Here is a 20,540-nt window from a genome sequence, read left to right as displayed (position 1 = left end):
GTTATGGCAATCTGTTCCCAGCAGAGCCCATCATTTTCTCCCTGGACCTTCTTGGCAGTTTCATTCTTCTGAAGCAAGTTAAGTTTTACTCACATTGATTGGTGGTGTCTGGGGAAAACTTTGCTTCTTGTGGAAGAAGAAAGCAGCCAGTTGCCAACTCAAGCAGAATTCAGCATGAGCCACCAGATGGATTCCCTCCAGGACCTTCTTCAGGGGAAGAACCGCTGGCCCCCCAATCTCCTCAGAATCTTCCTGAGTTCAACTCCAGGTAACTAAGCTATTAATAAGACTGGGAAAAGGCAGGGAAATTGGACGAACAGCATGCTACAGCTCTCTTGATTTGATTTGATCTGATCTGATCTGATCTGTAGGAAATGCAGAAAACAGAAGGGATCCAGTAGCACTGAACTCAAGCTAGTTCCTGATAAGCTTATTGCTTTTAATAAAAGTTGTTGGGGTTTTTCAAATGCCTTCTGATTTGGGGCTGCCATAACCAACAAGGCTTTCCTCCTAGAAGGTCTGCAGATGAAGTAGATAATATGAGTCGAGGCTGGAGATAGAAAGTTCTAGAGATGGCACTTTAGAGATAATGAAGTAAATTTATTCTGACTGAGCATCCTATAACATTTTAAACACTAAGCAACTTAATTTAAAATGTAAATCAGTTGTCTGTTTTAGCTGATTCACCCAATCTGCATATGGTTGCAGAATTGCATGTATTATTTCTGAATCATGAAGCCTGTCTTACTTTTTGCTATTTTAAGTGGGACTTGTGCATGTCAGGATATCAGAAAAAGCATTTTGCTGTGATGTGTGTGTATGTGTTGTTTAAGAATGTAGGTGGCTGCAAGTATTGCACTTACAAGCATTTGCATTTTTATAGTTTTAATTATCTGTCCAATTCAGGAAACATATTTACTCAATGGCATGGTTTAAGCCATGGGTGTCCAACCTTGGCAATTTTAAGACTTGTGGACTTCAGCTCCCTGAATTCCCCACCCAAGATGGCTGTTTGGGGAATTCTGGGAGTTGAAGTCCATGTATTAAAGTGGCCAAGGTTGGATACACCTGGTTTAAACGGAATTTCATCAGTTATCACTCTGGTATTGCCACCCAGCCACATCACAAAATCAGCCATGTTGTAGATCAAGCAGGGAGAACTGTCCTCATTTTTGCAACATAGATCATGAAAGGAAAGAGAAATTGACTGAAGTGAAGAAGATTATTTATGGCAGAGGTGAGATGGATTGACAAGGTGGATTTTACATTTTACCCCATGTCAACAGATATACCCTGAGAGTCTAGTAGCTATACTCAATCTCTTCCTCTTCCCATGATCCATCTCTGGACAGTGTTGTCCCTTCTCCCTCCTTGCAATGTGCTTCCTCCTTCCTGGGAACCTGCTGCAGTACTGCAGTCTGTCACATCAGCTCTCCCTTCATAGAGGTAGGGCACAACTTACAACCATTAGTTTATGACAATTCAAAAAGGTGAAAAAGGTGACTTATGAGCATTTGAATCCCTATGATCATGTGATCAAAGTTCAATTACCAAATCCACTAACTTCCTCCCTTGAACCTGAATTTCTATGTTCCCTTAAAAGACTCAAAATGTTAATGAATCAATTTGCACATTGCTCCAGCCAGATGGGCCTAGAACCTGACAATATTGTATTCAGAGGATGATTCAGTAAGCAGCTGGCTTCTATGAATATGCTAAAATTCCAACTGCCTAAGCCAAGATCTGACTAACTTCCAGCTTGACAAGGGAAGAGGAATAACAACCCACAAAATTTGCCTCAGTTTATCCAAGCAGTGAAACTTAAAAAAAAAATACAGAAGGAGCTGTATAGTATGAGAATGCTAATAGGTGATTAATGACGGCAAAGTGACTGTACCTGAAAAAAAAAACCAGATTAAATCATTAAACAATGGATGGAAACTAATCAAGGACAGAACAAGCTAGAAATATCGAGACTTTTTCTGACAGTGGGACCAATTAACCAGTGGAGCAGTTTCACTCCATTACCTGAGTGCTCCATCACTGGAGGTTTTTAAGAAGAGATTGGACAACCATTTGTCTAGAATGATATAGGATCCTCCTCAGTGGTAGGATTAAAATAATTTAACAATGGTTCGCTCAGGGTCAGGTTGGCTGTTGTGGGAGGCATGGCCCATCCCCACCCTCCAGCTCTGCCACATGTGGGATGAACTTCCTGCAACAACCAACCTGACCCTGGGCGAAACAGTTGTTAAATTACCACACCCACCCCCGCTATCAAAGTGGATCCTGGGCGCTGTGCTGCTATGGAGAAATGGGCAACGGAGTGGCTGGCACAAGGGAAGGAGGAGGAGTAAGGAGAAGAAAGAGGGAAAGCGGCCTTCTCCTTCCCTCACGCCGGCTGCTCCGTTGCCCATTTCTCCATTGCAGCGCAGCACAGCACCTAGGATCCATTTTGATAGCGAGGGTGGGTGGGTAATTTAACAACCAATTTTCCCAAACCAGTGCGAACCAGCTGAATCCCACTACTGGCTCTGCTGCCTGAGCAAGGATTGGACTAGGGGACCTCTAAGGTCCCTTCCAACTCTGTTATTCTGTTTTCAGGATTAGATAATAAGGGATAGGGAAGATCTCTTGTGTGAGAAACTGGATCGCCATTGCTAATCAAATGGGTAAGAGAAATAATCCAATGGGGGTACAACTCAACTTCTTTTTAATCCCTAATGTGATATTAGTGATGGGATGTTAAATAAGTTGTGTAGCCACTCAAATAGTCCTTGTGAAATGTTCTTCCAGTTTTCAAGGACCAGTTCTAAGTCACTTTTTTTCAGTGCCATTGTAACTTTGAATGGTTATTAAACGAATGATTGTAAATCAAGGACTACCTATACTAGTAGCAATAGTAATAGTAATTCACATATTGCTACATTGATATAATAGCCTAGCAGAAAAGTGGCATGCCTTTGAGATGACCCTCAAGCTTGGAGTCTAATAAAATATATTGTCCTTACTGCTATGGGACAGATAATTTTAGGGTGCTGTTGATGAAGAACTATTGGCATTGTTTCTCACCCTTCTTGCTAAAATACAGACATTTTCCTCAGAAATCTATGCTTGGAGTATCCATATGAATACATTTCCTTGAAAATAATACCATAGGGCATAATAAAAAAAAAACCATGTGCTATTTACAGTTCTCTGACAGTAGAAGAAGCTAGATCTTTTGCAGTGTATAAAGAATCATGAAGCACTGTTTAAGTCACGGACTGGGGATGAGACGGTATCAGCATTATGTGATCAAGAGTGAACAATGGGATTGCCATTCCAAGAGATGATGTCCAATGTTTGTCAACAAAGGGCCTAATTCTTCCTTGCAGACCTGGCAGCAGAAAGGGAAGCCTTGATGGAGATGGCATATCCAGAAGTGCAAGTTTTCTGCCAAAAGCATGGCTTGATGTTTGAGGTAAGCTGGAAGTAGCAGTTGTAGAGAACATTTGCAGCTTATTGAAATATAGGAAACTTGGTGTTCATTGAGCCTGTGTTCTTTTTTTATCTGGGAAATGTTTCACTACAACATCTTTTAAGCCAACTTTTGTAACAAAGCATTGATGTTACTAGGTTTGGTAATGAAACTTTGCAAGAAGGACATCAAGATCAGCAAACACCAAGATTCCACTGTAAGCTGGAAGTCCAGAACACTGGCTTTCAACTTGGAGAGTTGTTTGTTATGGTTGGGGTTCTCCAGAATTGTGGGTTTTATTAGTGCATTTGTGAAAATTTATTCTTTGGTAAGTTAATAACTATGATGATAGTGAAAAAGATGAATCTCTTGTGTTCAGAGTTAGTGCAATCTTACTAAGACATTAAAGATAGCTCCCGCTGCCATGTGAGTTCCCAAAATTTCTGTTGGGTCAGGCTATCATTCTTGATTTATCCCTGTGCAATTTGTGTGAACATATGCTTATGTTCACAACACAATAGTCAAAAGAATCAAAACAGTATAATTAATTTGAACAATGCTTGAAAATGTTGTGGTTAATTTCATTTGTACATCCTTCTTCTTCTTCCATGATCTAACAGATTTATACAAAGAGGTCTAATTGACAAATCACAGTGCATCTTCCTTCTCTGAACAGAAAATTGGAAGAATAGCAATAGCACTTATATACTGCTTCACAGTGCTTTATAGCCCACTCTAAGAAGTTTACAGAGTCAACCTATTCCCCTCAATAATCTGGGTCCTTATTTTACCCACCTCGGAAGGATGGAAGGCTGAGTCAACCTTGAGCCTGGTGAGATTTGAAGAGCCAAATTGCAGGCAGCCAGCAGTCAGTAGTAGCAGCCTGCAGTGCTGCATTCTAACCACTGCACCACCAAGGCTCTTCAAAGAAATGTTTGTTATCTTGCAAACGTGCCAATCTCTGGTAATCACCTGACCCTTTAATTGTGTAATAGCATATACTGTATCTAATTTAATGAAAATGGGGACAAATGTTTCCAGATGAAGTTGTCTGCCAGCCGGTTCTATGATCCATCCCAAAATCTACTCTAGGTTATTGATTTAAGATGGGGCACCTTTGATCACATGGAGACCCACCATATGTCTACCCAACTCTCTTTAGAAGAAATCAAACGCTGCCAGAAACTTTCAGTGAGTTCCAGCTTCATTGTAAGTACTACCTTTATTTTATTCCTTCTGCTTATGGAAGTTGCTGGGCCAAAGAATGATCAGAGATAACACTGCTGCTATTTTACTTCTTACATTGTAGGTATGGAGGAGGATGGCTCAGGTAGTCCTTGACTTACAATCATTCATTTGCTGACCATTCAAAATTAGAACAATACTCGAAACAAATTGACTTAAGCCCAACTCTAGCACTTATGTGTGTCATAGCATCACCACGGTCATACTAACAACATTTGGGCATTTGGCAACTGGAATGTATTCATTATGATGGTTGCAGAATCCTAGAGTGATCGCCATTTGCCACCTTCCAACTGGCTTCTGACAAGCCAAGTCCAAGGGAGAAGCTGTATTTACCTAACAACCACAGACTCAGATAGCAGATAATCAGAGTTGGAAGGGACCTTATAGGTCACCTAGTCCAACCCCCCATCCAAGCAGGAGACCCTACACCATTTCTGACAAATGGCTCTTGTCAGAATCTCTTCTTGAAGGTCTTAAGTGATGGCGCTCCCACAACTTCCGAGGGCAAGCTGTTCTCACTTCACAACCTCCTGCTTAGCAACAGAAATCCTGATCTCAATTGTGATCATAGGTCAAGAGCTACCTGTACAGCAGGGGTGTCAAACTCATTTTCATTGAGGGCCGCATCAGGGTTGTGTCTCACCTAGCTAGAGAAATTTTGGGCTCAACTGTGGGTGAGGATTACCTGTAGCAGAGGGCCCATTTTGTGAGGATTCAGTTGAGATTCATATCTGGAACAGGAGGAAGGGAGAAACAATGCAAAAGGAATTTCAGCTATGAATATGGAGTAGTCCAGAAGGAGTTTCTCATACAAGTTCCCAATGGAGACCAGAAAGCTCCTTGGTGCAACCTGGGTTTTCAGATCATCCCAGCTTATACCTTTAGAAGAATTACTAAGAAAACTTATTTGCTACAGGCACTGCTTGGAAACGATTACGGCCACTGCTCCACTCCTCTGACCATTGTGGAACAGGAATTTGAGGCCATTAGAGCACAACTCCTGGAAGAGCCCAAGACCTTACAGCTTCTGGCCCGAAGGTACCTGAAGGATGAGAACGCCATTCCTCCCGTGTATGTTCTGCAACAATCATCTCAGGCAGACCCAGATGGCGCAGAGGAAGACTTGCTCTTGATCCTCCGTAGGGCCGCCTGCCAAGCAGAAAAGTATGGGCTCATCAGCCGGGAGCAATTGCAGAACTATCACAAGTCAGGTATGCTTCTCAGATAAAGGGTCTCCCTCTAGCATGCCTTGCTGGGACCCTAAGGTACCATTTGAACAAAATAGATGGTTCTCCATGTAAGTCTAGACTCTGGGCCACTTGGAGTTTGGTCCATTCGGCAGTGGTGGTGGTGTTCGGGCCATTCAGACACGTCCCATTTTCATACCCGCCACTGCTCTGTGGGCATCTTGGCAGTGGCGATGTTCAGGCTGTTCACCGGCAACAGCAGTGTGTGTGTGAAAATGGGACATATCCAGTCTCTGTGCTTCCCCACTACCCGCCCTGCACATCATCACTGCTGCCAAACAGCCTGAACCCCACCACTGCCAAACAGCCCATGGCAGCAGTGGGGATCTGTGAAAACGGGACATGTCCAGTCTCCATCACCTCCCCGCCACCTGCCCCACCAACCAGGGTTATGAACGGCCCAAACATCATTGCAGCCATTGAACGAATTGAACTGCAAATGGCCCAGAGCTTACTACAGTGGTGGTAGTAGCAGTGGCAGGGGTTTGAAAATGAGAAGCCCCTGACCACCACAGCTGCTCTGCACTATGTCCACCCGCTCACTTGCCAGTCAGCCTGACTCTCTCTCTGATGGGAAACCCCTGGCTGCCATTCTGCCTGGCTATCCCTCCAGCTGCCCTTGGTGCGTTGTCTTTGTGGAGAATTGGACGAGTTGAGTTGTCTTGCGATGACTTGGTGGTGAGTTGACCGTGATGACTTGGTGGTGGTGAGCTGGCCACACCAAGTTGTCTTAAACCCACATGGATCCACAACATTTAAAGATTCCCTAATATCAGTCCCCATCTGTCTTTTCCTCTTTTATTTTATTTTGTTATGTAGCAAATGTCCTTCCTGTTGCTTCACATCTTTTCTTTCCTTTGGACAAAATGACAGCACTTCTATGTTTCCATTGTTATCATTCCCCTACCCTTCAGAAGGACTTCGAAATCATCTTGTAATTATTTTCATCCCTATTGCTTTTAAAACACAAGCAACAATCAGAGATCACTTTGAGCCAACAGGAAAACACAGAAAATGTAACTTAGTCAGTGTCCCACTCCAAGCTATTGTAAAATCATTCCCCTTGCTTCCTTCTTTCTCACAGGCAAAAGAAGAATAACAAATAAATTCACAGGACATCCACAGTCCTCATTTTTAGACATGCATGGAAAATCTTCTTAGCTGCAAAGCCATCATCCTTTTATGAAGCCATTATTTTTGCTTTGTTAAATGCCCACTAAAAGTTGCAAAAGTAGAACCATATTATCTAGATATTTTAAACTTCCAGGTTTCATCATAGAAGCTTGGTGTCTCATTCTTGAGCCTTAAAAAATGCACAGGTAGTCCTCAACTTATAAACTTTTGTTTAATTTGTTCGAAGTTACAATGACACTGAAAAACGTGATCTATGACTGGTCCTCACACTCTCTCAGTGTCTTCAGTCACATGATCAAAATCTGGGTGCTTGGCAACCAGCACCAGCATGTATTTACAATGGCTGCAGCATCCTGAGTCATGGGATTGCCATTTGCATCCCTCCCAGGGGGCTTCCAACAAGCCAAGTCAATGGGGAAAGCCAGATTTCCCCAACCACTGTGTGATTCACCTAACAATTATGTCAAAAAGATTGTAAAATCAGCCACATCTCACTTAACATTGCTTATCAATAGAAGTACTGGTCTCCATCGTGATCATTGATGATTTATACCCCCTCTCTCCTAATAAACCACTGCAGCTGCCAAGAATGGGACTTCCTTGGTGGACTGCTGCTATTAAAGCAATTAAACAGTGGAAGCAGGGAAGGAAAAGCTAGCTGCCATCACCACCAATGTGGTGGGTGATCTTCATACACAGAAAGCAACCTGTCCTTCAGCCTTTCATTGAAACCTCCCACTGGCAAGTTAGGTAAATGTGGCTGCTGACAAAAGATGGATCATGTTGACAGGAACTAAAAGACTGGGGCAAGGGCAAGCGAAAGAGGAGTTTCAATGAGGAGACAAGACTTGCAGAGAGCAGCTAAACCAACTTCACTGTGGTTCTATATCAGGCACTGCAAATCTTGTCCAGGGCATCCTTAATTCTAGTAGTTGCTTTGGCCTATGTGATTCCCCTTCTGAATCCCATATTCATCTCTTCTCAATCTTTTATAGAGATATTTCAGGAGATTGAGGCTGGCCTCTTCAGATCAGGTGAATGTGATGGCCAAAGTACCATGATATTCTTCACAGAAGTGGACATGCCCATATCAGATAGAGTGGACTTACTACTGGGCACAGATGATGTTGGAGATGAGCTGCACCCTGAAGAACCACAACAGTTAGCAGATCTGAAGGCAAGCATCGTAAGCAGGTATCCTGAGCTGATTAAGGTTCACAGGATTCCACCTGTGGTAGAACCCAGGTCTTTCCGGCAGAAGCCCTGGCCCAAGTATTTGAAGGATTTCTGCGACCAGTTTATTGCTGCCACCAACCATTATGTGCTCAGGAGCCTGAGATTCCAAGAACAAAATCTTGGGAAGCCACCTGAGCTGATTCGAGAGCTCACTCATCACATGGCCCTTGGTCAAAAACACAGCCAGGCTTTCTGCTGGCAGCAGGACCTGCTGGGTCTCATTTGCCAACGCATTAAACGGAACCACCATCAGGCCCATTCCCCACTTGTCATCTATGGACCCTCAGGATGTGGCAAAACAGCCCTGTTGTACCATTTAGGTGAAGCCATACAAACCACCTTGGATCAGGAAACGGTGGTAATCCTTCGTTTGCTGGGAACTTCACAGGATAGTTCCACACCTAACAGCCTTCTCCACAGCCTCTGGCAACAAGTTTGCTTAGCTATGGGCTTCCCTTATACCAAGCCAGTTGGCAATCTAGGCCTGCTCTTCCACCATCTGCTTTCTTCAGCTTCTTGCCAGGGCACCCGGTCCTTTGTCCTACTCCTTGATTCAATGGAGCAGCTACATACACCTAGAAATGCTCACAGAGCTTTCTGGTTGCCAAAAATCTGTCCTCCAAAGACACACATGATTCTTACTATGCTGCAGAAAGAAAGTGAAGTTCTACAGAAGATGACTGGGGCTTCAGAGGATTATTTTGAGATGGGGCCTCTTTCTCAGGAGCAAGTGGGGGAGATTCTCTCCAAAACTTTGGCATCCACAGGACGTACACTAAGGCCCACCCAGCAGGAGTTGTTCCTGCAAAGCTTTGCAAAAGGTGGGTATGCTCTGTCAGTAGCCCTGGCCATAAGACAAGCCCAGCGTTGGACTTCATACGTTCAACTTGCAGCACCAGCCATATCATCTACAGTCTCGGAGTTTGCGCATCGCTTGTGTGACCACCTGGAGATGGTGCATGGCTCTGTCTTAGTAGCACATGTACTTGGCTATCTTGCCTGTGCCCGGTGAGTACAAATACTTGTGTCGCCATTGGCAGAAGTCAAACTAGAATGGGGCTGTCAAACTCACAGCATCACGGCAGCATCACGTGACGTATTGGGACTTTTTTCTCTTTCGCTAAACCGGGCATGAGTGTGGCCGGTGCATGACGCATCTGGCCCATGGGTTGCAAGTTTGACAGCCCTGAAATAGAAGGATACAATTGACAATAAAGGGGAGTGTTAGTGGTAGCTTGATTAAATTGTCCAAGTTCTACGGAGGGAAAACAGAATTCCAGATAAAACCCACGGGGGTGGGATATAGTGACTTTTAGCATTTTGTTTAATGATAAAAGTTTGGAAGGTTATACAGTACATCCTATTTATCACTGTCCAATTTCTTGCCATTAGTTTCTAACCTTCCTTTGTGTTTCATACTTCCATTAAATCCCAAGGGAAGGTAGTATTTGTTTGTTTGTTTATTATCCCATCTCACTATCCAAAATGACTCTGGGCAGCTATTGAGGACATTGCTCTCTATAGTCTCTTCTATAGGGTCCTAGAATTAAGAAACTATCCAAGAATTTCCCCAGGCAACCTGAGATCAATTGTTCATCCAATTTTTCTTCACTTCAGTGGAGAACATTAAAAATTCACATGTTCCACTTCAGTTACATTTAGAATATCTATCTATGTCTATGTGTCTTTGTCTACATCTATCATCTATTGGAATCCATCTATCTATCTATCTATCTATCTATCTATCTATCTATCTATCTATCTATCTATCTATCCTACTTACAATATATTAGCTTAGTAAAGTCTTCATCAATACCAGACAAGGAGAAAGCTAGAAAACAATTTTCTTCCAGCAAGCCTTTGTTTGCTACCCAATCAATCACTTGCAGTTCTATGGTAGAGATACCTCAAAACAAGTCCAGGTAGTCCTCAGCTTACAACCACAATCGGAACTAGCATTTCTGCTGCTAAGCAAGGAAGTTGTTAAGCATGTTGTGCCCGATTTTGCAACCTTTTTTTGCTGTAGTCAGTAAATGAATCACTGCAGTTGTTAAGTGAATCATGTAATCATTAAGCAAATCCCCTGTTGACTTTACTTGTTGGAAGCTATCTGGGAATGTTGCAAATGGAGATTGCATGACCCCGGGATGCTACAACCATTCATAAATACATGCTGTTTGCCAAGTGCCAAATTTTGATCATGTGATCATAGGGATATTGCAATGGTACTTTGTGTGAGGGACCAGGTTGTAAGTTGGCTGTGGCAAGTTGTCTCATTCACTTTTTTGAGGCCCTTACAATTTATTTATTTATTTATTTGTTGAGCATGTATTAGGTAACAAATATAAGTATAAACATGATTATTAATACATGAAATGGATATGAATAAAAGGGAACATTAGGACAGGGATGGTAGGCACGTTGGTGCGCTTATGCACACCCCTTACAGACCTCTTAGGAATGGAGTGAGGTCAACAGTTGAGAGTCTAAGGTTAAAGTTTTTGGGGTTCGGGGAAGAAATCACAGAGTCCGGTAGAGTATTCCAGGCATTGACCACTCTGTTGCTGAAGTCGTATTTCCTGCAATCAAGTTTGGTGCTGTTTACCTTGAGTTTGTATCTATTGTGTGCTCATGTATTATTGTGGTTGAAGCTGAAGAAGTCATTGATGGGTAGGGCTTTGCAATGGATAATTTTGTGTACTACACTTAGGTCGGACCGAAGGCGGCATAGTTCTAAATCAGGGGTGTCCAACCTTTCACCTTCCCTGGGCCACATTAGAAGATAAAAATTTGGTTTGGGCCGCACATAAAATAAAATAACAGTAACGATACCTGATCATGCAAAAAACCCATAGAAAACATAGTTAACATATTAAATTTATTTGGAAATGAAGTTAGAGTGAGATATTTTTATTATTAATTATTTATTAAAAATTATTTATTTTTATCACAGTTTTTTATCACGGTTTTTTTTATCATGGTTTATTTTCCGGCCAAATTTTGCGGGGCGGGTGGTGAAAGCTCGCCGCCTCGCGCCTACCTCTCCTCCTGCAAATGGCCCGGCTGGATGAGGCAGGACTGGAAGGCAGAAGCAGCAGCAGCGGCGGGGCAGAAGCAGTGGCGGGGGCAGTGGCGGGCGGGGGCAGAAGCAGCAGCGGTGGCGGGGGCAGAAGCGGAGGTGGCGGGGGCAGCGACGGCAAGGGCAGAAGTGGCAGCGGGGGCAGAAGCGGCGGGGGCAGAAGTGGCGGCGATGGCGGTGGTGGCAACAGCAGGAGGTGGCACTCTGACGGCGCCTGCTTTTTCTGTTGCTGCTTGGCCTGGCGCTCGCCTCGCCCTGCCTCACGCCTATGCGGCCCTTGGGCCGCAGGTTGGACAAGCCTGTTCTAAATTGTTTAAGCCTAAATTTTCAAGTCTGGTGGCATAAGGTACTCTGTTGCGAGTAGAGGAGTGGAGGACTCTTCTTGTGAAATATCTCTGGACTCTCTCGATTGCATCAACGTCCGATATGCAATGCGGATTCCAGACAGATGAACTGTATTCACAATTGGTCTAGCAAATGTTTTGTATGCTCTAGTCAGTAGTACAATATTACTGAGGAAAAAGCTACGCAGGATTAGGTTGGCAACTCTTAATGCCTTTTTGGCTATGTTGTTACAGTGAACTCTGGCACTTAGACTATGATTTTGAACATGGTTGTAAGTCAAGGACTATCTGTAGTCATTATAAAGAAGGGCGCTAAGAAAGAATTATTTTTAGCAATCTGCCCATTCCCCTCCTCAATGATCTGCCAAGGAAAGAAAGAAATAACAGAGGCCTGCCTGTCTGCTTCTCCCTCTGCCCTTTCCGCAGACATGGGCTCTCAGAAGCAGAGCAAAAAGATATCTTGTCCCTCGACAATGAGGTTCTCACTGAGATTTATTGGCTTCATCCTCCTCCAAGCAAGGTGACCCTCCGCTTTCCACCCCTACTATGGGCTCACTTATACCAGGACCTGGCCCAGTGGCTGGAGGACCGGTGGGCGGATGGCTTTGCGCTGATGGATTTTGCCCACAGGTCAGTTCTCATCCATTTTTTTCCAAGGCTGCTAAGGTGGTGAAAAAGCAGCTGTCAGCTTTGATGGATCTCTTCCTCCCCCCATGCAGGGAGTTGGCTGATGCTGTGGAGCAACGCTACCTGTCTGTGCCAGAGGAAAGGACCAAGCGTCACCTGCTCCTGGCAGATTACTTCAGGGGAACTTGGAGCTGGGGCATGAAGAAACCCATCCAGCTGCCCTCCTCCAACAAGCCTGTGAGCTTTGACAGGAAGGTGAACTTCTGGAAACTGAGGAAGAGATGGATGGATGGATGGATGGATGGATGGATGGATGGATGGATGGATGGAGAGATGATGGTTGGGAGACCCAAGACAGCAGTACTTCCTGGGAGCACTTCTTCCCGGAGAAGAAGGAAGAGAAATCCAGTAAAGGTTATGGAAAACAATGTCAATGTTAGCTCAATTTTTCTGGAAAATGGCTTGGTTTTGGTGGGTTTGGTAGAAATTGTATGACTGAAGCTTCTTTCTGTATTTTATCTGCCATAATTTTGGGAATTGTAATGCCAACGAAGATTGGAGAGAGATGAAATCAGAGGAGATATTGTAGGGCAGCATCATAAATTTTACTCAGAATTATGCCCAAAAAAAGTTTGGTGGGCTTTATTCTCAGATTAAATAATGAAGTGAAATAAATCAAGACAGGAGTTATAGGGAATAGAGGTGGGGAACATTTGAGGGTGCAGAGGGCATTTTATTTCTTTTTAAGAAGAATTTAAGATAACTTGGAGAGTCAAATCTTTGGCACCTGTATCTTGCACATAAGTAATGGAGGAGCATCACAGTGGATGTGATTAATAGATTAAACCTCCATCCTGCTCCTGCCCTCCCCAGCATTTAATTAGGCTGCATAGAGTTTGGCTTTTTGTGTTAACTGATTTATGTTTTAAGTTTATATAGCTTTTATCTTTTATGACTGAAAGCCACCCAAAGTTTCCTTGAGGTAAGATGGACAGCCAATAAATTTTATAAACAAAGCTGAGCTTTTCTATGATTTTCTTCTGGGTTTTTATTTTGGGAAGGTTATTCTTTACATTTTTAAACATCTGAATATTATTTCAGGGGACATGTTATATTTTTAATCTGTTTCCCACCATTTTACAAAATGCTAGCCATCATCTACAAATGTGCATTTAATATTTACCTTTATAAAGGAGCTTTGAGCCACCTCAAAATAAAGAATTTGGAGGCTGAAGGTTGAAACCATGATACAGGACAACATAAACTCACCGTCAGAAGAAAGTAACAGAACAGTCATTTGCATTGCTTATACCAATACTTAATAGTTGTAAAGTGTGCCTTGATTTGATTCATTGTAAATAAGAAATTAGTGTGGATTTTAGAAAAGTCAAAGTCAAATGTTGATTTCTTTTATTCAGGTGATTCCTCAACCTCTCTGGTTCTCTGGCATCGTTACAAACCAGAGGAAATTGAGTGAACTGCCCTTCCATTTACTACAGGCAGGTCTGTTTGAGGAGTTGCAAAGAGATATTTTGGGTAAGAGTTCCTGATATTTTAAGCCCCAAAGACCTACACTCCACAAAGTTTCCTACACATTGTGTGAATACTTACTGCCTTGATAGACCAAACAAGGAGCAAATAGTGACTCAAGAAAAGAAGGGGTGATGGCTGGTAATTTCCTGTAAGGGAAAAAAAAATCTATGTCCCATTATATTTCTTCAGAAGTACCATATATGCAATACAAAATGTAGCATAGTCCAAGAATATACTATAACTAAAAGATGGGGAGGGAGAAAGTAGGATGAGCAGAGAAAGGAGGTAGGATTTGTTATTAATGTATTAACCACCTCCATAGTGATGTTCCCCAATTGGAGCCCCAGGCCAACTAACAGAGCCAGGTTTTCAAGTCTTCCAAAAAATCAAGAGGGTGAATAATTATAATGTCCCTAAAGAAGCCCCAGTTTATCCGAAATGTGTTGAACTGTCGAAAGCATTGCTTTTTAACAATAACTTAAATTGTGTCTGATTCTCAGAGACGGCCTAAACAAGTCCCTGCATGGTGGGGTTTTTTTTTTTGGCAAGGTGTCTCAGAAGTAGTTTAACATGGCCTCCTTCCTAGCATTCCTTGTTCAGAACACTGCTAAATAGATATAAAATAGATCAACCTGCCTAGATAATTCAGCCCTATTTGAGCATTTTTCATGTAAATGTAATGCTGTTTGACAACAACTTCATGAAGACTCATGATAACCTGATTCACATATCATACTGGTCTACAAATATAACTTATTAAATAAACCATAATTGTCTAGTTTCACACAAACATGCTATTTGTATGATGCGATTTGTCTAGTTTAAGCTTATACAGTTTATGATTTAGCATTTTGTGCATAACCTAGATAATTATAAATGATTAAACAAGTCACAAGTAAGTCAAACAGTGCAATGTACAGTATGCAATGCATGCACTGAACTACATCCAACCATATTGCAGCATAACTTGGGAGACTACTAACTGGAAGTCTCTCTTTAGAATCAGAAAGAAATACTTTTATCTAGGTGGACTATTTTCCACTTGCTTTTGTTTGTTTTCACTTGCTACATCCTAGGATCCTGACCGTATTAGTCAATGTCAAGTTCACCGATTACAAGAAGGAGACGTGAGACTCAGTGACTCTTATAAGCTCTTTATTTAGTTCTGAGATCGGCTCGGCTCTCCCTCAGATCGGTGGCGGCTTATATTGAACTTGTCTTGCCAGCTGCGGCCAATGACACCGCTTTGAATCCCCCGCGATCGGTTTCCTCCAATCGCGGGCGATTTGCAACAGGCCAATCGCTGCAGCTCACTCAGCCAATCCGAGCGCTGTGCGTCCTGGCCAATCAAGACAAGGGGTTACAAGAATGCTAATGTAGCAATACAGAACAGTCAAGGTCTCTTTGATTTTTGATACTTCCTCCTATAGGTCTTCCTTGCCCTCCTTACTTTTTTGATGTTCTCAATTGTCTGCATGTCTTCCCACTGTCTTCTTTTCCCATCAGGGAACATGAATTGGATCATCTGCAGAGCAACTTCCACTGGCATAGAGAGCCTGACTGCTGACTTTGCCATGTGCTTGCCCAGATCAACTGCCCAGAGCTGCATCTCCTGCAAGAGACTTTCCTGCTTCTGCAGCCTCTTGTGGATAGCAAACGGATCCACGGAGGTAGATAATCACTGTCAACCTTGTAGCTTAGGAGTGACTCCCAAGAACCTTGCCCAGTCTAGCAGTAGCATACCACTTAGACTTACATTTCGCCCCATAGAGCAGTTTACAAAGTCAATGTATTGCCCCCAACAAACTGGATCCTCATTTTACCAGCCTTAGAAGGATGGAAGGCTGAGTTAACCTTGAGCCAGTCAGGATCGAACTCCTGGCTAAGGACAGAGTTTGCTTGCAGTACAGCATTCTAACCACTGCGCCACCACAGCTCCTACTCTAGTCAAAAATGCTGCCAACGGCAGTGTGGGGAAAATCTGTTCTTCAATGAATAGAATCAATTAGATCAAGTTGATATTTAGAGATATAAGACTAACATTTATCTTATTAGAATAATAAGATGCAACGGGAAATGATTTTCTTTTTGGTGTCTGATATTCCCAAAGTTCCCCCTCTTCTTGATTTAAGGAAGATATTTTCCTCCCTGTTTTATTGCTTTCCTTTTGGTTCCTGAAGGAAAACAGGTGCAGGAAGTAATCTGAGTTCCATTATCTCTAGTAACTTGAGATACTTTACCTGTATGTTTACAGCATCTGTGACTAATGCATTAGTCTCCCCTGCCTTCTGCGATATATAAATAAGAGTGCATCCCTTTGTTTTATGGAGCCTTTGTCAGTAATGCTGCTTAATGAACATTGCAGTAATCCTTGATTATTTGCTTTGGGTTCTATATTTGATTCCACAGCAGTCAGTTTAATTAAAACGGATGTGGCTAGCCTTTGTGTTGAAGTTAATAGGCACAAAATTCAATATCCAATAAACTTCCAATATCTAAGAGGCTGCTACAAAGGAGAGGGGGAGGGTCAATCTGAAGGCAGGACAAGAAGCAACGGATGGAAACTAATCAAGGAGATAAGCAACCTAGAACTAAGCAAAAATGACAGTGAGAACAATCAATGAGTGGAACAATTTGCCTCCAGAAACTGTGGGTGCTCGAACCCTGGAGATTTTTTAAGAGGAGATTGGACGATCATTTGTCTGGAATGGTATAGGATCTCCTACTTGAGCAAGGAGTTGAACTAGAAGACCTTCAATCTCCCTTCTAACTCTGTTATTCTGTTATTCTTTTAAAGTTCTGCACACCAGATCAATGAACTACCATTGATCTGGTGGAGGAAAGAATCACAGTTTTCTGTCTGCTCATATCTACCACTTCAGCCCACATCTTTATTCTTGGATCAGTGTCATCAGCATATTTTGAATCCCACCTGTGAGATGTCTATGAAGATTCTCAGTCATCCAGGTGATGGTTACCCAAAGGTGCTTTTTCAAGAGGCAACTGGACTTTCTTGTTTTTCTTTGAAGACATTTAGCTTCTCATCCAAGAAGCTTCTTCAGCTCTGACTGGATGGTGGGAAATGGAAGGAGAGAGAGAGAGAGAGAGAGAGAGAGAGAGAGAGAGAGAGAGAGAGAGAGAGAGAGAGAGAACAATATAAATCCATTCCCCACCATGCGATCAGAGCTGAAGAAGCTTCTTTTATGAGAAGTGAAATGTCTTCAAAGAAAAACAAGAAAGTCCAGTTGCCTCTTGAAAAAGCACTTTTGGGACAATTACTGAGATGGACCAGGCTTTCACTAAAATCAGAATCTCTTTCTTAGCTAACAGAACACAAACAGAAGATGGTTCCACATCTCCTATCTTTCTCCCTCTACAGAAGTGAGTATGATCTACACGGAGATATTGGCACGGCTGTTTTTCCTCAGGCAATCCTACCCTAAGATCATTGGTAATATGTGTGGGCAATGTGAAAGCTGGTTTGGTGCTTGGACCCAGCCTGTCCTCATCCCTCGCTCTGGATTTTTCCATCCACCTGGAGGACCTCTGTGCAAAACACTGCCTGGATTTCCTGCAGGTAGAATACTCCGTTTGCTTAACAAGTCATAATTATTGTTCCTCTTTCCCCCCTTTATCTTAGGGGAAAAAAGCATTGTATAGCAAACTCTTTGCATAGGGGCCAAATGGATGCCCACTTAAATGAATCCCCCAGATGCCTTGATTAGAGTGGAGAAATCTTTGAATACTAAAGTCCATGAAACTCACTGGATGATCTTGGATCCGTCCACTTTCCATCCAATCCAAGAACTGTTATGGGAACAACCTGTGGAAAAAATTATAGGAGGGAGGATTTAATCACAGTACCAGGAAACACACAGGGTGCCAGAATAAATCCTAGGCAGGTTGAATGTCTATGGAGATTCTCAACCATCCATGTCATGGTTGTCCCAAATGCCTTCATTTCTGAAGAAATCTTCTTGGATAAGAAGCAAAATATTCTCAAGGAGGAAAAAAACAAGAAAGCCCAGTTGCCTTTTGGAAAAATATCTTCTTTGGCACACTCAGGCAGGCTATTCACTACCTGTGGTTCACAGAAGAGACCAGACATTCCCTTCCCTTGAATCAAACCTTATCCATCAAGTTAATTCCTCAAATCCACCCCTCTTATTTTCTCTTTGCAGGCACTTCAGTGCTGGAATTCAACTTTGACCAAAAGTTGCTTCTGGCTGGTTCTCTGGATGGGTCTATGATCGTTTGGGACATGGAAGATTTTACTGTGCAACATGTCCTAATAGGACACTCTGGTGAGGCTCCAAAAGGCCATTTTTACAGCCAACCTCCATCCGGGGTTCTAATTGATCCCAGTTACGATGACACAGGAAGCAGATCAGGGTTATTTATGTGAACTAGCAGTAAACTCTTTGGAGATCATCTCAGTGACTGGGCTCAATTCACACATTAGGCTAGGCTACGATACCTTAGGTTGTGATTCAGCATGTTGTGGGAATACAACAACCCTTGTTGCCTTATTAGCCCGTGGTGTGCACCAGGTCATCAAAAAAATTAGTTGTGTGGGCAAGGCACAGCATGTTACATGAATACAGGGATTTGTTTTAGAATTAAGCAAGTGATATGAATTCAGTGGGTCTTTGAAGATTTTTCAATTATTCAGCTCATGGTTGTCCCCAAAGCACTTTTCCAAAGGCAACTGGACTTTTAGTTCAGTTCAGAACTGAAGAAGTTTCTTGGACCTAAAGTGAAATATTTTCAAGGAAAAAAACCCCAAGGAAGTCCAGTTGTCTTTTTAAAGCACTTTTGAGAGGAATTCACTATACGATATGGGTACACGTTGTTAGCCGCAGGGCAGAGTTAATTCAGCTGGCAAGACTCAGTAACTTTCTAAGGCTATCCATTGAAGAAAAAACCCTAAAGTTTCTGTCTTGGGCATTTCTGCCCAACAGAAAGCTGTTCTTAGATTTTCTTTAGAAGTTCTGAAACTCTTGAGAGTGGTTTTCAAGACCCATCAGAACTTTGATTTATATGAATGATTAATCCCAAGTCTGATGTGCGTCAGCAAATCACGTATTTGCAGATAAATAAAATTATGGGGTCCATTGTCCACTGCCTTCTTTCTATCTGCTACTCAGTATACTGGAATTGGAAATATTTCTATAAATTGTTTGCTACAGTCCCCATCTTTTATTCTACCAATTAAGCAGAGGTGGTATTCAGCAGGTTCTGATCAGTTCTGGAGAACCGGTAGTGGAAATTTTGAGTAGTTCGGAGAACCGGCAAATACTCCCACTGACTGGAGATTTTATAGTATTCTTCCCCTGCCACGCCCACCAAGTCACGCTCACAGAAACGGAAGTAAAAAATTTTGAATCCCACCACTGAAACTAAGTCACAGGCTTTTAGCTTAGGGAACAGGATTGTCTATAGAGTGAGGGGTTAGAAAAAGTCAAGGTGGCAATCACAACCACATGACTGAATTTTGACTTCCTCCCCATTGGGTAGAAGGAGATACAACTTCAGTATATAGACAGGAGCAGAGCCAAAAGTGCTGGTGAAAATACTGAATGGACAATTTTTGAAGCTTCCCCTTCATTCTTTTTTCATTTGTCAATCTGACATCTTCCAGTCACTTTCCGTCCCTAGGTAGAAGGATGCCAAGAAAGAGATACACCTCCTTTGGCTGATTCTGAATTGCTCATATATAGAGAGGTTTTTTTTGAAACTGAGCTATAAGTTCCATTTCAAACTACAAGGGACTGTAAGTACAAAGACTACAAGTTCTTCATCTTGATCTGTAGGTTGCTCCACCAGAACTGCGATCAGATTTGTGAGCATGCTGGGTGATCTTCTGAGGATCTTCCTTGCCCCATCTTTTCTGTCTTGCAGCTGAAGTGAAATGTGTGAAATTATTTGGGAAAGGTTCCCGTGCTGCCTCGGTGGCCATGGATCGGACGCTGCGCTTGTGGCGTCTGGAATCTGCCAGGGAGGACTTCTCTATCCACAATGTTCATCCTGGAGAGTTGAAGTGTTGCCAGTTGCATATTGATGAAAAGAACCAGATGATATACTGGGCATCAGGTTTGGAGGTATGGAACCCACCACACATGTGGAGGGGAGGGGACAGCTAAGCAATGAAGCAGGTCCAAAATGCGGGCAGGGGTCTTCAGGGCAGAGGCATGGAAGTAATGAAATAAATATATTGAGAATATTGTAAGGCTTCCTTTGATCTTGTTGGATACTCTGGATAATCTGGAAGAGGAAATACTCTGGAGAATCAGGATCACAAAGAGAAGCCAAATTCAGGAGGGAAATTCTGGTTGAGCGTTCAGAAAGTTACTGAAAGAGAGAAGGAAAGAGAGAGAGAGAGAGAGAGAGAAAAGGAGGAGAAGGAGGAGGAAGGGAGGGAAATGGAAGGGAAGGGGGAGAGGAAGAAAGAAAGAAATCTGTGTGAGATTCTCAGGAACAAATCTACAATCTCTGAATTGGCATTAACAAGCTTTCAAGAGTATTATTTGGATAATAGAGGGAGTAGGGAAAGACTGACCTTCCAGATGGAAACAGACACAGCACCCATCACTTTTAACTATTGATCATTATATCTGGGAATGATGGAAGTT

At 42.6% G+C, this 20,540-nt stretch overlaps 1 protein-coding gene across 1 annotated transcript in view; it reads left to right on the top strand.

Moving 5' to 3' along the window:
* Nucleotides 1–119: 119 nt before the first annotated feature.
* Nucleotides 120–20,540, top strand: part of NWD1 (NACHT and WD repeat domain containing 1) — a 31,730-nt gene continuing 11,309 nt past the window's right edge. The window contains exons 1-11 of the mRNA XM_087937245.1: nucleotides 120–268; nucleotides 3,378–3,463; nucleotides 4,553–4,708; nucleotides 5,400–5,919; nucleotides 8,085–9,333; nucleotides 12,175–12,378; nucleotides 12,468–12,630; nucleotides 13,794–13,911; nucleotides 17,288–17,485; nucleotides 18,090–18,212; nucleotides 19,810–20,009. Of these exons, the coding sequence (XP_087793371.1) occupies nucleotides 175–268; nucleotides 3,378–3,463; nucleotides 4,553–4,708; nucleotides 5,400–5,919; nucleotides 8,085–9,333; nucleotides 12,175–12,378; nucleotides 12,468–12,630; nucleotides 13,794–13,911; nucleotides 17,288–17,485; nucleotides 18,090–18,212; nucleotides 19,810–20,009 (3,111 nt within the window). The 5' untranslated portion in view covers nucleotides 120–174. The remainder of the gene's footprint in view (nucleotides 269–3,377; nucleotides 3,464–4,552; nucleotides 4,709–5,399; nucleotides 5,920–8,084; nucleotides 9,334–12,174; nucleotides 12,379–12,467; nucleotides 12,631–13,793; nucleotides 13,912–17,287; nucleotides 17,486–18,089; nucleotides 18,213–19,809; nucleotides 20,010–20,540) is intronic.

Source organism: Pseudonaja textilis, chromosome 1 (assembly GCF_049901715.1).
Source record: "Pseudonaja textilis isolate UNSWEBS1 chromosome 1, rPseTex1.2, whole genome shotgun sequence".
Lineage (NCBI taxonomy): Eukaryota > Metazoa > Chordata > Lepidosauria > Squamata > Elapidae > Pseudonaja > Pseudonaja textilis.
This window is presented reverse-complemented; position numbering and strand designations above follow the sequence as displayed.